This window comes from Coturnix japonica, chromosome 2, assembly GCF_001577835.2.
Source record: "Coturnix japonica isolate 7356 chromosome 2, Coturnix japonica 2.1, whole genome shotgun sequence".
NCBI classification, from domain to species: Eukaryota; Metazoa; Chordata; class Aves; order Galliformes; family Phasianidae; genus Coturnix; species Coturnix japonica.
In genome coordinates this window covers 18,142,305-18,160,605 of record NC_029517.1, presented here as the reverse complement: position 1 = coordinate 18,160,605, position 18,301 = coordinate 18,142,305, and the positions used below count along the sequence as shown (strand labels likewise).

At 38.0% G+C, this 18,301-nt stretch overlaps 1 protein-coding gene across 1 annotated transcript in view; it reads right to left on the bottom strand.

Moving 5' to 3' along the window:
- Positions 1 to 18,301, bottom strand: part of CUBN (cubilin) — a 124,735-nt gene that overhangs the window by 39,026 nt on the left and 67,408 nt on the right. Inside the window, exons 32-47 of the mRNA XM_015853475.2 lie at positions 17,690 to 17,846; positions 16,582 to 16,698; positions 14,203 to 14,316; positions 12,815 to 12,943; positions 12,413 to 12,545; positions 10,061 to 10,266; positions 9,182 to 9,363; positions 7,774 to 7,963; positions 7,375 to 7,572; positions 6,905 to 7,051; positions 5,805 to 5,995; positions 5,359 to 5,542; positions 3,768 to 3,942; positions 2,566 to 2,744; positions 704 to 913; positions 275 to 415 (exon numbers count right to left, since the gene is read on the bottom strand). Coding sequence (XP_015708961.1) covers positions 275 to 415; positions 704 to 913; positions 2,566 to 2,744; positions 3,768 to 3,942; positions 5,359 to 5,542; positions 5,805 to 5,995; positions 6,905 to 7,051; positions 7,375 to 7,572; positions 7,774 to 7,963; positions 9,182 to 9,363; positions 10,061 to 10,266; positions 12,413 to 12,545; positions 12,815 to 12,943; positions 14,203 to 14,316; positions 16,582 to 16,698; positions 17,690 to 17,846 — 2,653 coding nt within the window. The remainder of the gene's footprint in view (positions 1 to 274; positions 416 to 703; positions 914 to 2,565; positions 2,745 to 3,767; positions 3,943 to 5,358; positions 5,543 to 5,804; positions 5,996 to 6,904; positions 7,052 to 7,374; positions 7,573 to 7,773; positions 7,964 to 9,181; positions 9,364 to 10,060; positions 10,267 to 12,412; positions 12,546 to 12,814; positions 12,944 to 14,202; positions 14,317 to 16,581; positions 16,699 to 17,689; positions 17,847 to 18,301) is intronic.

Sequence of the window (18,301 nt, the reverse complement as noted above, 5' to 3'; positions counted from 1 at the left end):
AGAGAAAAGGTGCAGAGAAGTGTGCTTTGCTGTTTGAAACCTATCACTGAAAGCATCACCCATTACAGGGACTGTCTGCCTTTCAAAGTTTTGGCCAAGCAGTAACCAGAGAGTTCTATTCATACTTTACCTAGTACGAATTGAAACCTAATCAATTTGAAGAACAAACACACACCACTCCAAAAATAACTGATCTACAATGTATTCTGTACTAGGCTATATACTGGGCATATGTTTCTGCTCTAAAAGTAACTTGCAGCCTTGCAAATCCAACCTTCTGTACTGGAATCAAAGCGCAGTCTGAATCCTCGGGCATTTATCGATCCATCGGTGACAAACTTGACATAAGCAAAACTGTCAGAGGTATCCACAGCATCAGGGAGAGTGTTACCACAGTACCTGCCCAACAAATTTCCTGTAAAAATCAAATACAGAAATTCAATTTTTTATCAAATATGTTATTTCTGTTTCCACTTACACCAAAGGACCACATCATGTAAACTAGTAAAATCAGTCTACTGCTGGGAAATTGCTGGGAAAGGTTTTGTTTGCCTTTCTTTCAGCAAGCAAGGCAGACAGGAGCAAACAATGTACATTCAAAAGGGACACTATATGCCCAGTGGGGAATGTTCTCAGGAACCTCTGGTAAGGTTTCCCAGCATTACTAGTGAAGACAGGACAAACACTGAAAAAAATCTCAGACCAGAAGCATTGTATTCTCGGATCTCCACAAAGTCATTTGCACATTCAGAGGCGTCTTGAATATCCAAATCTTCCAGTGTGATGGTAAGATAGTGGCCTCTGGGCCCCTGCAGAAACCATTCACACAGCAGGTTGTCTGGATAGTGAAGGTCAGGATATCCCACGCTTTCAATAACACCAGTTTGTCCTGCCACTGTGCCACCACAGGGAGCTGCAAAAGCAAGAACATGGCGAGGCTGATGAAGGAGCTCACAGAGATGAGCTGTTTTTTAGAAGAAAGCTCAAGACCTAAAGCCAAGGTACAAGTATCTTATTCTATAGCTGTGGTAATACAGTGAGAATTGCTTTCTTACCAAAAATATACCACATTCTCTTTTTTAATTCAACCAGTCAAATCTGTTTTGTGTGTCACATGCACCACTTCCATCGAAAGCACTCATTCCTATCTGCCCATCCCCCATTATTTTGAATAAACTCACATATTTCAAAGACCATGTCTAACCTCTACCCATATCCATATTTACTAGAAAATCCAGTTCTTCTGAGAAAGATAAAAAAAAACCATCTTGCATTCAAAGTATGGAAATCTGTATCAAATATTCATAAAGAAACTTAGTTTCCTAAAAGTGGATCTAAGTGTTTTGTCACTGGCAAAAAGTAATTGTTGGTTTTTGTCTAAAGCCATGATTCAGATTCCTCTTCTCTTTCCTATAGTTCCTTCCTGTTTAGATAGCACTCCATGTGACAGAGTGATAGAGTGGTTCATGTGGAAAAAACTGCATAATTCAGGAAGCAACTATCTATATTCAATTTTCACTCACTTATCTGTGGTACCTGCAAGAATAAATTCATAACATGGCTCACAGGAAATAATATTCCCTGATGGAATATATCGGATTTTACAGTGTAGCCTATGTGTCTGCAAGATATCTTTTCATGACACTAAGAATGGTGTACGTACTGTCTGCTTTGAGAGATTAGTGCTTTGCTCCATTACGACTGGCATGTAGTTGAGGTGATTGTTTAAATCTTCTATGGATATATACATGTACAATGGCTTAGTATACTAACATTTTTTGTCTTTTTTTTTCCTGATTTAACACAATCAGCAAAATCCTGTGTAAAGCAATAGCATTCACTACATCGCCTTTGAGAAATTAACAGTCCAAGACTTTCCTATATAACACTAACATAATAGCCACTGACCCTTGAAGGTTATTGAATTTGCCAAAAAATTAAAAGGTACCATATTTCTGATCTGATCAAATACTATTTTTTATTTTAAATATTTTTTGATGCTTTCTAATACTATTTTTGCACATTGAAAGTAAATAATTTTAAAATATTTATTTTCCCAACTGACAGATAAGTCTCGCTGCCTGTTTCTTTTCCACTATATTGTTGTGCTGCCCTTGTTTGTCTAGCAGCATTATTCTACAATGATTTATATTTGTACTGAGAAGCTTCTGATTGGTTCTTCTGCTCTTTGCTAATCTTTACATTCCCTTTCACATTTCTGCTTATGAAAATTAACTTATGCTGCATGACTTTATCCACTTCACCATTATGCTACTGCCCCTTTGGTGACTGTCTTTGATGAAAGGTTACCCAGACTTTACTTTCACTACTGCAGGTTTGTAATCAGTTTCCTATTCCTATTTCCATAATTTTCATCTCTTGCTAGATCTAGAATGTGCTGACGTTAATCCATTTGATGATTCTGATGTCATAGCACTAAAACTAATTGAAAGAAGCAAATGTCTGCCAGTCTCTTATGCATGGTTTAAGTTCCATTTAAAAAGCCTGGTGATTGAGACCAAAATCTTCCCCAAAATGAGAGAAATTGATAAATGGAAGCATTACCAATTGAATATTTAGCATTAAATCCCACGTGGGTGTCACCGCTGTCAGATCTGAATCTCAGGTACATGACAGCTCCTGAGGATCTCTGTGAGCCTGGCAACAAACTCCCACAAAGCTTGGCAAGGACAGGGGCACTCGAGTCAGCACCATCACGAAGCTCTAGGTAACTTGAAGTGCAGCTAGAAGAAAATTTTTTGTTCAGTGTATAGCAGTAATTGTTACAACCATCCACGTAAGTTTACAAGGCCACAAATCTGTAGTAAATTAGATCAGTTTCCATGCACCGTGACCAGGACAGAATTGACAACTTAATGATCAATGATAGTCATTCAGTATTTGATTCAAAAGAAGAGCTAGAAACACAGATCCATTCAAACCCAGCCCATAATCAGATCAGATCTGACAAAAGCGTATCCTTGGGAGGTTATAAAGTCAGTAAAGTAGTCATAACCATCCTTAACATGCATTTCTTTGGCAGTGTTCAGCTATTAAGTCTCTTTGATGATCAATAAGTTACAGAACAGACATAACACCAATGAAAGGAATAAAAATTCAAATCTGGGGATATATGTAGGTGGGCATAAAAAGAACTAGAACACCTTAACCAATGGGTTTGCCTTCAGAATGATGCAGCAGCCTGCAGAAGACATCCTGGGAACTCAGAAAGAAAGAATACCTTTGGGATTCTCCTTCCTGCACCTTTTTGTATTTATTTTGTTTTTTGTTTTTTCTTCTGAATATGGCCTTACAGGTGAAGGCTGTTTTGGGGGTATACTGGCCTATCTCCAAACCAGTGAAGTTACATCACCTGGAAACTAGGCCTTGTTTCATGCTTCAGGGAGTGGGATGCAAAACATGTTGACTCATTGAAAACCAGCAGACAGGTGGTGACAATCAATTGGACTTAAAACTAGTTGATAGTCACAATGAAAATCTGAAAATGAAAAGACTCAAGGGCGAAGATTTTACAGAAAAAACACCTTTCATGTATGGATGTCTCTCTGTCTGCAATATTTATCTGCATCTTGCACTGCAGTACTAGTGACTCAATAGCTTCGCTGATATCTCTTAAATATTTCCTCATCGTTTTTGATTAGAGAAATGGAAGTGTTCTCTGGGAGGAATTAGAGAAAGTAACAGGGAAAGAAAAAATTAGGATGAAGTCTTGGAAGTAACGCAGGCAAAATAATGTGGATATATACTTTGGTGAAGGTGCAATGTAAAACTGATCTTCAAATTGAAGTTCTACTGCATGTCCATTGGGAGCAGTTATGGTCCAGACACAGTCAGCGTGCAAGGGGTAATTGTTCGGATAGTTGGGGGAAGATGTATATCCACTGGGGTTGAAGTCATTGATATAAATATTCCCTCCACAAGCTGGGAAAGAAAAGATTGCCAATAAAAAAACAACAAAAAACATGTTAAGGAAATGGGTGAGGCATCGAAAATATGAGTCATCGCTATATTCCAACAGTTTTCTTTCAGTGTCATATAGCTACATCAAAATGGAATGTTTTTCACTGCTTGCTGTGGGAAATAATTTTAAAGCAGTAGAATCCTATGTTATCTTATGTTCCTGTGCTACTATTTACCTAACTCTCCTCAATTCCAAATGTTCTTGTCCTTAAATTAAACCACTCTTAGGTCTCCCTTAGTTCGGCTTTTTAGCCAAGCACAAAACGGGCTTCTTGCCTTGTTCCTATCCCAGTTCTCAAAGCAAGAAAAGCCAACAGATCAGAGTCATCACTGCTACTGTGAATCATTTCCTACATCTGCTTTCCAAATGTCAAAATTACTGAAATGCCTGTTTAATGTAATAATGAATGCATGAAAAATGCCACTCAGAGCAAACATGAGGATTAGTTCTGGTCCTTTTTCCTACAAAAATACCTTCATTTTGGTCAGAAGCTTTCTGTCAAAAGAAAAAAAAAAAAAAAGAGAGAGAGAGAGAGAAAAAAAGGCCTATTCTAACAATTCTGGTAAACAGAGAGTTTTAGTTTAACAGTAGAAACACTACTGTACAGCTTCTCCCACTCCGTTTATGAATCCCCTACAGAAATTCTAGCAGTGATTCTTTGTGGCAACATGGAAAAGCAGGCAGAAAACAAGAGAACAAGCACTTAAAAGTTTGAGTACATTGACAGGTTGCCTTAGTTGTGTTTAGTTATGCTGATTAACAGGAGGCCTCCTGGTGTCCAAGGTGGCATGTGTCACAAATGCAGTGAAATAACTGCAAATGTCCAGCCCCTGATTTACCCCTGGAACATGAGTCCTCATTTTATTTCATTCTTTGGAAAACGTGAGCTCTGGCAGGGAATGTTATTTTCTCAGCTGAAAGAAATCTTGTGAGAAATGTTATCACCTTTCTAGGCATACCAGTGTACATCATTCTTGACATAACTTAGCAGTTGTACAGGGTAGTGAATGTTTAAAATAAAAAATAAAAAGCCTGGAAACAGAATATTTTCTCCCTTTTCTGCATGAATTATGAACATCTCTCCTTAATTTCATTGGCTGCTTCCCAATCAAAGGTTTCCCTACTCCAAAATAATTCTACTTTAATATCTCCAGTTTCGATAAGCTGCATCTGGTTGTCTTTACAAAGGAGAAATTTGAGAATAGGATCCGAAGTCACACACCATAGAAAAAAAGAGGACATTTTTGCAGACATCTGATTTCACTGACTCACATTCTGTTGGGGCTGGGATTTATAACAAAAACACTCTTTTAAGAGGAGAAATTGTAATTTATATCTATTGAGTTACACAACTCATACTCATTTGCTAGACTTACCTAGACTCTTAGCCTCATATTTCAGTTTGAATCCTTGACCCTCATTCCTGCTGTCAGAAATGAAGCGGACAAATAGCTGATTGTCTGTGGTGTACATGGTAGAGATGGGGCTGCTTCCACAAAAGCGTCCATTTCCCCTTCCAGATACCAAGGGTGGGGCAGAAGCATCTTGCCCATTCTTAAGCTAGAAGAAAAAAAGATGCTAAAGTCACACAAGCCTCGAGCGCACTCCATCTCAATGCTTCCATCCACGGAGACAAACAATAACCTTGTGTTCAATTAATGCACAGCAATAAGTAAAACAGAAACAGAGTAATAATCTCTGGGGTTTTTCAATTCATTATTTCTACCTCTCAAGAACCTGTACTGTTTCACTTCTAATAAAACCTGCAAGATTCAGAAGCTTTAAAACCTTAGAGAATTTGGGACTTTGCTAATAACCTCACCTCCACGTAATCACCAGAGCTGCAGGAAGCATCCTCACTTTCAACCTGAAAAGGTTGTTCAAAATGGACGGTTATGATAGATCCAGGGGTTACCAGTACATGCCAGGAACAATTCAGATTAGGAGTATAGTGCTGAGGGTAGCTGGGGGATGTGATCACACCCCTGTCTGCATGTAAATAGCCTCCGCAACCTGAGAAAATGGAGTTGAAGCAAAGAGAAAAATATTAGTGTCAGCTATTTAAATATTGATTCAGAAGAAAAGGAAACAACTGTCTCTTACAGGGTAGTTGTTACAGGTAAAAGCAAATGTTGAAACAAATATTTGACAAGTTGAGAGCCATAGAGAGGTGCACAAAATGAAGGATCTCCCAAATACATTTTAGTAGATTGCAAGATGATGCAACCAAATATCCTGACATTGAAACTCAGTTCTCAGGCTTAACAGACAAGTAGGCAAACAACTATGCCATGGACCTCTTATGGAATGACTTTCATGATGTCTGAATTCATTGCTTTTAGCACAGACTTAACCACTGTCACCTACTCAAGCTGGTGGTAAAAAAAAAACTTTTCCCAGCTGTCCATTATCATAACACCTTCCTTGGTGCCTCACATGTTCAAGAATCAGTTATGAGCCATGGGTGCATGTGGGAAGGGTGTCACTGCCAACTGGTGACATTCCTTCAAGAGCTTATGTACTATCAATATCTGTCTCTCTCTCTTTTTTTTTTGGTGTATGTGTGTATGTGTGTGTCTGAGCTTTGAGACATTTACTTCCCTCTCTTAGTTGAGTATTCTTTCTCTTTCACCCTCCAAGTAAGCTGTTACGAACTTTTGCATATACACTTTTTACTTCTGAAAAGTGACCACTCTGGTTAAATTGCGCTTTGTTGCCTTACGCTGTTGAGCAAATAGTAAATATTGCCTTTGCAGAGTCAGAGATTTTTTAATGTACGTTTGTGAGAATGGATAATCGATCTCTGTGATCAATTGCATAGATCATAGTCAGATGATAAAAATACCATCATTAGTCTTTTCATACTTAGTTGATAACAGCAAGGCAAAAATTTATCTGGGAAAGAAGAGAAACAGATCTTACTTTTGTGATATGAGGCATTAAATCCAGCTCCAGTGACAGTTGCATCTGATATGAAGCGGATGAACATCGTCTCTCCAGTTGATCTCACTGGCCCAGGAGGTTCTCGTCCACATATAGTAGCTAGCAATGGAGAAAGACCATTGTCTCCTGAAATCAAAAGAAGAAAAAGTAATAATTAATAATCAAAATTAGTTCACTTTGCCTTTCTTTTTTGCTGTGGCTTTCCCACTTTCAGGGAGGTGCTTTAAAAGTTTTTTAATCCCTCGCAGAAAGAGAAATATTTTTATAGATGACCAAACAATTTGCTACATTTTGCTAGTTTTGTTTTAACTAGCAGAATGTCTAGAAGAACGATACTGAAGTAGATGCTGTTTCCCTTGCTACCTAGATTACTTATGTTCAAGACACAGGTCCTAAGAACTTAGGTGTTTATTTGATGCTATTAGGGTAGGGCAAGGTTGGCTTCTTACCATCTTGGATTGTAAGTCTGTCATAGTAGCATGAACTGTGGGATTCAATGTCCAGGGACAGGATGTTAAACTCCACAGTGGATCCAGGAGCTCTGATCAGCCACACACAGTCAGCAAAATTTCTGTAATTCAAAGGCCAGTCTGGCGAGTAGAGGAATGAAGGTGTTTCTTCACTTGTCACAGTCCCTCCACATGCACCTATGATGTACAAGAAGACAAAAATGTAAGCATCCTCTTTTTAAACTGAACATTTCACTTAATTTGACAGACCTTGTGTTAAGAACAATGGATGTGCAATGGACGGGTGTGTATTCACAGGAAAGGGTTTCTTCAAACAGTGCTTCAGTTTGGACTACAAAGCTAGATCACTGCTGACCACATAGCACAGTGAAGACCCACCTCTAGCAATTGTGCGTGTGGGAGCAGAAGGTTCCATTGTATACCACTCTAAAAGAAAGCCTCTTCCAGTCACAGATGAATCTGACTGGAACTGTATTGTCAGTGTGCTGCCAGAGGATGCAAAAGAAGCTGGATCTGCACCACAGTATGTTGCAATAGGACGAGAATGAATGCTGGGCCCATCATATATCTGCAATGAGAAAAAGACAGTGATGGTGTCATTCCTCACAGAGAAAGATTTTTAACTTCCTCCTACCCAGAAAATCTCCAAGAAGAAAATTACCCTCTTTAAATGAGCAAGTAGGACTTGGATGGTTGTTCATCAGAATCCAGTTAGAGAGAAATCCCTTTTACTAAAAGGGAGCAGTATATACCTATTTTTGTATAATGTTAGATATAAAGTTTAATGGACAAAAGATCTGAATGGAACCCATCAAACTAAACTCTTTCCCTATCACAGGGCTGCTCTGTGGGGATGCTGACTTGCCTCTCCATGTGAAAAAAAAGTCCATGAGTACAACTTTGTTTCTTGCTGAGAAAAAAAAAAAACCATGTACCAGAAAAAAAGATACTCTTAAGTTGTTTAGTTGTTTTGTTCTTTTTCCCAAGGAAAACTTACATTTTAAATTCTGCCAAATAAATCCATAACAACACATTTCCACGTACCTATAAGCTAAAGTCTTGGCTAGTTACAAGATGGTTCCCTTTTGCTACTTTTCAAATCTATTTTTAATCTTGTCCTCTTTCTCCCAATAAAAAAAACGTTCAGTAGAGAAAGGTGAGAAATACAAACAAAAGTTAACATTAGACTGAAGATCTAATCTTTAAGTCAGATCCTTGAGTAGCCCACTGGATGTCAGCTGGTTTAAGAAACTCATTTTGCTCTCACAGGGATGGACAAAGAAAGACAGGATGAATTAGAATAAAGAAGATGCCATTAAAATCTGGCATGAGGTGAAGGAAAAAGCTCCATTTCTTTTCTGAAGCAATTGCTCCAGTTTGCTTTGCACTATGCTTACCTTGCTTTTTATCCTGAAAAGAGTTGTCTATATTCTATGAGGAAGAGGTAAACAGGAAGAGGTAACTTCCTACCGCTAAAAAGCAAATTACAAGGGGATTGTTCCTGATAGGTTTTTAAAATAACCTAATTTTATAGGTATTGAGATGTCCAATATGGACTTATTTTTAATATATTTCAAACTTACAGGTTGGAAATAACCATTAGAGAGTCAAAGAGTAAGTATCTCTTCCTATATCTTAATGATATTACTATAATTATTGATGATAACATGGCAAAACCAATGATTTCCAGTCAGATCCTTGGAAATTCTGCTTATATGTAAGTTCCTCTGTTCATCATTTTCATCAAAAATAACCAAAGCTTAAAAACTTCTTACAATGAAATCACCTTTAGCTTGTCATAATAGCATCTATAATGATTCTCAATATCCATCTCCAGGATACGGCCATGGATAACTTGTGAAGCATTGGTACTTATCCTCCACTGGTAATCGGAATTGTGAGGGTAACTTCTGGGCCACTGTGGTGAAGCTATTTGTCCTCTATCTCCCACAATGTCATTTCCATACACTGAAAAACAAGAGACAACTATTGCATCTACTTCACACAGATTAAAAGCACTGGACCCCAGCCTGCAATATAGCTTTCATGATTTCAGCCCACTTGACTTGACTTACTTAGGCACAGATAGTGCCATGAGGCTCAGATTTCTGTCTAAGACCAAGGAATACACACACCTACTTACTTTTTTGCTGTAGGAATACAGCATGCCCTTATCTCAAGAAAATCACCCATTTCAGCCATATGGCTCTACACGTAAGGAGGATGGGAATGTGGCATAGCTAAATTCTCATTATTGGACCTAGATGATTTTGAATGGCTCTTCCAAACTGAGCCATTCTATGATTCTCATCCTGCCTACTTCATGTTCATTTCTTCCTAAGAAACATCAAATAACAAAATGTTGTGGGCATTTTTCCCATGGAGTTTTTGTTTCTGAAAAGATGATATGATCAATTTTTAAAAAAATATCTTCAGTTATAAAAGATAGAATTTCATGTTCAATTCATCCGATTATGGTATATCTAGTATATTTACACACAAATTTAGTATGTATTTCACAACATATTTTAAGTGAATTCATAATCCTGATGATATAAGTGAACATTCTCTAATAAGACTTCGCAGGGCCAAAAACTGGCACTTTTCTGAATCATTTTGGAAGTGTTATGAAACAACAATTTTCAGTTAAATGGCATTTACTTACAGTGTGAGAATGTGGCCCTGAAGCCAACATCAGTGCCTGAGCTGTCTGAGACAAATTTAACCCACAGGATATGCCCAACAGTAGATGTATAATTTGAAGGTAAGGAGTCTCCACAGAATTTTCCTGCCAGCGTGCCGGTAGCATTCCCTTCACGAATTTCCAGGTAATCTTTGGTGCAGCCAATACTAGATTCCACTTGAAATGTTCTGTTTTGATAGCAGTAGAAGAGCATTAGCAGACATATGACTTAAACATACTTCAGAGTTTGCCCTGCCAGCCTACAAATCCCCCTGGTGCTGTTATCCTACCACATGAAGCAGACAGTAATCCTCCTGAGCTCAGTCATCAGCTGCTGCCACTGCTGTCCCTTCTGATCCCTTCTTTCATGACAGAGCTTCAGTTTGCAAAGTTAAAAGTTTAAGAGTTCTCAACCCTTTTTTAATATTAGTGGACTCTCCATCAACAACCACGAAACACAGAAAGCCCTGATATATAAAAGAGATTTCTAAGATCTTGTAATCCCTAGTCAGAGTTCAACATCTATTGGGTGCAGAAAATACGCTTGGCCTTAAAATTTGTTTGTGGAGCCTATACACGTGCATTACTTCAATATATTCTCTGGTGAGAAAACAATTTCCAGATGCCTAGATTCATTTGTCATTCACATCCCAAAGCTTAAAAGTACCTTTACTCCAGAATTCTTAAATATTACCGCTTCTCTGACCTCTCTGTGTTTCACATAGCTGGTTCTGAGTAAGAATTACTCTAAAGTCTTCTTAATCAATTTTTACATTAGATAAGTGATAGGGTTATATACTAATTTCTGAATTCTTAATTATTGCACTGAACTGAATGCTAAACTCATTCTAACAATCATTACCTATTATTTTAAGTGAAGTGCTTTGATTCAATCCAATACACTTTCCAATACACGGCTAAGAATCTAAAACAAAGATTCCAGAGAGCACCTCTTACAGCTCATGCTCTAAAATATTTGTGCTTTCTGATTTTCTGGTAACAATAACTCCCCTTCAGTGCTGAATGCAGCCATATGTGTTCTGAATGCAGATGCTGTTAAATAGCTCCAACCACTCATGTGGATCTGCTTCAGACAAATTTAATGCCAAATCTCAAACTGCAAGACAGGCATTTCTGTACAGACTGAGATGAAGAAAATGAATCCTTCATGCCAACAAAACTTTATAAAACTCTGACATTAAGTTAAATAAAATAAGTTCTTCTTTCTAACACAATGACTTCACGCTTCACAGTATTTTCAGTTTGTTTTTCAGCTATATGTAACTGTATAAAAAGTGTCTGTATCTATTAAATACCACTATATATATCTGAATACATGCTTTGCTGATAGTTTATATTTTATACTAGATTTTTGTTTTTGTTCTGAAAAGTTGTTATTCATTACATTGCAGCAAATATTTTGGAAAACGTTTTCAGGCTGCAGTGCTTATTCCCTGCTTCAGTGAGTAAAAGAGGAATATATTGTCTTTTTCATTGCACTAATGAACCAGTATGGGCTTAGCAAATTGTACTTTAAGCAGTCAGCAAGTTATTGGGTAAATTTTCCTTTTATCCTGGTTAACTGTAAATGCGAATTTAAAAATACTTTATATTTCTGCTGATACCTGATAAGCTTTGCAAAGGATCGGTGCTCTGTTTCTTGGCATCAGCCACTCTTTGATGCTGGGAAACTGAATGACTCAGAAATCCATATTATGGGTTAAAACTAACCTGACTCTCATGGCAAAGGACTCCACATTGTTCTGTGGACAACACAGCTCTTTCCTGTCTCAAGTCTTCAAAGGAAAGTTTTCTGAAGGAAAAAGTTCCTTTGAGATACTATTTTACTCCCTGTTGCACTTTCACTGCTGTAATTTGTCTTACAGCTTGAGAAATTTTGAAGACTTTAATATAAATTCTTACTTTACAACCTGTGGACTGTTTGGACTCTTTGTATGGCATAGCTGTATAATAAACACCACAATGAATCTGGTAGTAAGGAAATAGTAGGAATTTCCTTTCTAAAGAAAAGGTAGAATAGCACTAAATTTCCTCTTCTTGTTTTTATGTGAGTGAAAACAGGCTTCTGCAGCATCCCATGCTGCTCAAACAATAAAAAACCTATTTATATTATGCCTTAATATGGTAGGCAATGAGTAAGAGAGAATGCTGAATGCAATCTGCCCCCAGCCGCTGCTGTGTTCTCCTTCCAAGTGACTGTACAAGCATGTTTCAGCTTTATCATCTGGTAATTACATTTCCTAATAAACACAGAGCATCCTTCCTTTAACTCCGTTAAAGGGGCTGAATAATAACCCCTGGCAATGCATTTACATGAAGGACAGCTGCAGCCGGTTGCCAGGGGAGCTGAGAATTGTCCAGACACACTCGGTGTTGAGTGGATACGGCTCAGGATAGCCAGGGCTGTTGAAAGCTCCTCTGTCCATGTGGAAAGTACCTCCGCACGCTGCAACAAGAGACAGCAAAAGCTTGAGAATGATGACAGTATAAAAATACCTTGATGGAGCCAGAGCATTTGCTAATCAAGAAAGCATTGTGTCTTGTCTTGTTGTTCTTTAACTTGCTGATATCCTTCCTGAGACCCTATCCAACAAGAGGAAAGGCAACAGGGGATTACAGCAGAGGGAATGTCAGAGAGCCAGAGAGATAAAAGGTATAGTCTTTCTCTTCAAAAATCAGAGGTATAAACTAGCAATATCTGTCATATGGACTTACATGATGATGATGCAGCATAGATGGCACGGAAGCCCCTGGCAGTAATGTTGTTGTTGGAGATAAAGTTGACCACCAAAGCATTACCAAAAGAAGTGATAGGATGTGGCATGGTAGTACCACAGTAACGGCCTGAAAGAGAACAAGCCACCATGAAAAAAGCAGCATTCAGCATGCAATTACTTTTCCTAATCTTACATTTAGGGCTAGTGCCTGACAGCCGCTAGGAGAAACATAGTTTGCTTGTAATTGCAGTTGTCAGTTACATCCACATAAAACTGAAATATCTCATTAGCAGGGAACACAGACTACCGGGCTGTTTTATTTTTTAAAACTGAGAAAGAATTTGAACTGGGACCTCCTGCCCTCCAGGCACCCTAATCAATGGATATCCTGTCCTTGAGCTCTTGCATTCACTCTACCCAGAAATTAGAGCATAATTTAAAAATATATACTTCCAAAACCAAATAAATTTGTCAGTAGTTTCCATTTCACTGAGTTTCTAATGAAAAAAAAAAAAAGAAGCAAATTGCAATAGAAGAATTCTTCTGTAACAGACTGTAATGTGAGGATTAAGAATGTGAACCACGATTTAAAAGAAAGGCATCTGAGAGCAAAAAGAAAGGGAGCAGCCAGTGGCCTGCTCATCTTTCCAGGTGAAGTCTGAGTATAGGAGACAAGAAAAAGAATTCTGCTCTCAGTTATAAGCCATTTATACTGAATGCAACCCTACTCCCGGCAAGAAATTATATGCAAAAGTAGTGTAAAGCAGGACAGAATCAGTCACAGCTGTTCTGAATTTTCCAGGAAGGAAATTCATGACAACTCTGGAGATATCTATGTCCAGGTCTGTCTCAGCTTCCTAGCAGTGTAAGCATTGGTTTTTCTTGCTCCAGGCTGCTCCTGACACTTGAAAGTGATGGCTCTGGTCAAACATGCATGGAGAAAGCTGTAGAAAAATCAGGAACAAGCAGAATTTCAGGTTTTCCAGGGTTTCAGCAAAATCAATTTATCCATTTTCTGTTTCCAGAAACCCACAACTTTATTCATGTGCATCCAGTGTGACTCATGAATGGAGGTTACACTACATTTTTGTACAGCTAACCTAGATTTCACTTTAAATTGAATTGCATGGTTTCCTATATTGTTCTGATGAAGAGGAAGGAAAAGGCAGCTGGAGCCAGGTCCACATTCCACATTAGCAGAGCCTAGGAGGGCTGTGTTTTCCCACTGAAGTCTTATCCCTCCAGCTATGGTCTTCTCTAAGTAGACTGGCAATGGGACCTTCTTTTATCAGAAAAAAAGAACATGAAGCTGAAAGATGCTCATGAAGACCTACTTACCTTGCGTGTAGTCTCATACACGAGATAAAGAAGTAAAAGGCACATTACCTTGAAGAGGAGCATCATAGTTATTCCCATCCAAAATCTCCACAAAATCCGTTGTACAGTTCTGTCTACTGTTTTCAATATCAAAATCAGTGAAGGACAGTGTGATGTGGTTGACTGGCAACAGCAAAGAATAAAAACATAAAAAGGAGTTTGGCATTTCACGGAGAAATAATTATACATAGACAGATATACTCTTTTCTCCCTTGAAGTCAGTCAGTTTCCATAAAGCATAACATCTGAATTAGTTTAATCCTTGATATATGGAGTGAATTTCTCAGACGAACAGCAGTGCTTACTGCAAAGATCCTGGTAAATCTCTGCATATTTCAGTACTTTCTACTACATTTACCATGGTAAGTGTGGGATTTAGCAGGCAGACGTGAAACTAAATTTCCCAACAGTTGAACAGTTTTGTTACATACTGAAAAAGTCTGCAAATACAGCATGGAAAATTTACACACGCTCAAAAACAAAACTTATTTCTATAAGTCTGTGACCTTCTGTCCCTTTGTGATCTATACAATAGATTTGGACAAAATGTGAACTGACGCTGCCCTGCTCCAGGCTTAGAAAGAGCTGGACCTTTCATCGTTTTATAACGTCCCACAGACATCAATTGGACTGGTTAAAGGATCATTAACCACCCTCAGCTATATTTGTATGGAATTGGATTTTCCACACCCTCAGACTGCAGGCTACATCCTGAAAAAGAGGATTTCTGACTCAGGGTATTTTCTACTGTCACATTGCTTTGACTTTTCTGATATGAACAAAGGTGAAGTCACAAATGGAAGAATAGTGGCTTTCCTCAGCACTCACTCCCTGTGAGGAGTCAGTCCTGGCCTCTGAGCATCAGCATAATTCAAGTGGGTTGGAAAAAGAGGCTTATGATTTGGATGGTAACTAAGCCTTCTCCAACCAAGTATGAATTTGACACAAATACTTTGCTTTTCACTGGGCTACAATTAATTAGTTAGAATAGGCTGAGGTGACAGACATTGACCCAGGCACTCATTCAGCGGGGTGCCACTGACTGATAGTCAACTACATAATCCATGTGTTGGACACTCTTGTGTCCCAATCCAGCCAATCAATTCCAGCTGTCAATGTAGATCCTCAGGATACAAAATAAAAAGTAAAACCACAGCAGGAGGCAAGAGCAGGAGACTTGGTGTGCTCAGTAAAAGCAGAGCAAGAACTCTATGCTCTGTTTTGCCATTGGCTAAATCTGTTCTGTATGTCTGTGTTCTGTAACACCAGGACTGTTGGTGTAACAACACTATGCGTGGTGCATAGTGGCCCTGCTGAAGGAAGTCACTGCATACACAGACTATTTAACCTGGATTGTTCTGACCTCTTATACTGATGTAAATCAGGTGACAACAGTTTCAACCTGGATCCAAGAAATGATTGTCTTTAAAAATGTTATATAGGCAAAGGACAGTTCTGATGATGTCCTTTTCATTGATATACATAGTAACCTATGCCTAAAGTGCTTATGCTTATGTTCTGATTTTTTTTGTTTAGTGTTTTCTTTGGCAAACTGATCTTCGTTTCATAACTTAGCAAAATAAACTTATAAATGTGGTTGGAACCCTCTATGATTTTAATAACAACAGCTGGATATCAAATGAACAACTGAAATTCAGTAGTTGCTATTAAAAATAAACATCCATTTTTTAATCATGTTTCCAGGATGATACAACCCAGCTGTAATTATTTTTAAGAAATTTTATACCATGTGAATTTAATACTGTACATTAAAGATAATAACAATATTTGATGGAAAATACTTGGTGTCTTAGCATCAACTATAAATTTATTTTAAAATAGGCAGGGACATCTGAGGGCATATTTATGTACATGAGACCAGTTTATTTATATTCTTTTTCATTTGTATTTTAAGTTGAAATTCCTCCATGACTTTTCTCATTACTTAATAAAAAACTTTTCTTTTTTTCCTTCATTTTTATTTGTTTGTTAACATCGTAGATCTGATGTAACACAACTCTAGTATGAAAAATCTGGACCGACATAAACCTAGATAAATACAGGTGTTTTTAGTATACATAAGCCCTTAGATTTTCTCTCAGAGGAGTCCAACTTCACATAACATTTAACACCTCATTTATAATTCCAGCACTTGGGTCACAGTAAATCAGCTAAGATGACAAAGCTGTAAACTGTTTACCTCACAGTACCCTAAACTTTTTTACAGTAAAATCGAATTTAGGATAAATTAGGAGAGCCACACTCTCTCCAACTATCAGGATGCAGAACTTCCTAGAGAAATAAAGGAGGAATTTTGTATTGTTAAAACAGAAAAGAAGACGAGGATATTAGTCATCCAAGCTAACTATAAAAGATGTTTTCACTTACATGGTTCCTGAGCCTGAATGATCCAGCTGCAGTTCTGATTGTTTGGGTATTTGGCAGGATACAGAGGAGAGGAAATTGCTGCCCCAACTGAATCTGACTCTATGAAACTTCCGCATGCTTTAGAATGAAACACATACATACACATGTGTACATATAATTATTTGTATACACCAAACACACAGATTTTGTAGCAAAAATAAATGAATAAGAGGTAACATTCAACAGCAGTGTTTATAAGGATAAAATTCATGACAGCAATTTGTAGAAAAACAGATGTAAGGACTCGCTCCCAGAACCTGGTGTAGCTTCTTGACACAAGTCCATAAATGATGTTGCACCTGGTTGACCTTCTGAGAAACCAGAATGACCTGGGAGCAAATGTCATCTTTATCAGTTCCTCATAGCCCAGAAGAACAGCCTTAGTGCCAAAACAACTTGATTTCAAGGTGGTCCAGTCATACCCCCATTTATTGAGTCATTTGCCTATGCTGGCAACTACACAGAAAAAAAGCCTTAAGAAAATAACCAGAAACTTCCAATGCCTAAGGACGGCATCAGATTTCATTAGCATCATCCTCTTGTGAGCTGCATCAACAAAATGGCATTTGCGTTAAATGCTGCACATATGCAAGACTGTGGCTGACTGCATCTGTGGCTAAGTGCTGAATGCTATCATGCCTAATTTCTAAGTGTACTGACTCATCACTCACCCTCCCAGTTCTGAGTTTATAGTGCAGAATGGAAAGTTAGGTACCAAAGACCAAGATCCATTCATCATACTGTGCTACCTAAAAATCCAGCAGGAGATGGGATTTACAAGGTTTCACAGGAAAAAGGAAGCTGGTGTTTGTTAGAGTTTGCAAGCCTGAACTCATGGACTTCATCAACAGTACTACATAAAACTGAACCATACCTATTCAGTAAAAGGCAATTCCCCCCCCCCTCCCCCCAAAGGATCTAAGATGATTCTTAGATTTTTAAAGTTTCAAATTCATAATTCAGAAGAATTCCATCCTGTTGAAGGTACACAGCGGTGCTAAAAGACTGTCTGTAATGCAAACTGATCAGTGACTAGTTAAATACATGCTAATGCAAATGAAGGAACTACCTTCACTAAAGCGAGCACTGAAGCCCCTGTGCTGAAAGGACTGATCACTGCGCAGCCGGACGTACATCTGATTCCTGGAGGATGTAATAGGAGAAGGACGTTGTATCCCACAGAGTGTTCTAAGAAGGGGCGCTTCACTGCTAGGACCATCAAACACCTGTTATGAAAAGGTTAAATTAAGTACTAGGTTTTAATAGGCATTTTGAGAAGACATTTATTTCACTCTCCAGGTTCTCAGACACCAGGTTCATGGCTTTTAGATACTTGTACCCAGCATTAGTTACCAGAGTCCATATAATTTAGCTTTATAATGGCTTTATTATGTTGAATTACACGCATGTACATGAGATGCTACTTAGGCAGAGGGCAAAGAGGAGTTAAAAAAGAGAGGAAGACAGCAAAGATGGTTTTCTAAAACTTCACTTTTAATTTTGCCACAAATACCTTCCTTCTCTTTTTTTCCCTTACAGCTGATAATTTTGTTTCCTTCCTCTTTATTTCAAAATAAGAAGGAAAGAACACTCAAGTTAAAACCAGTGAGTTTCTAGATTAAATGAAGTCAAAATTACATTTAAAAAAAAAACAACAACAACAAAAAAAAACAGGATAAAT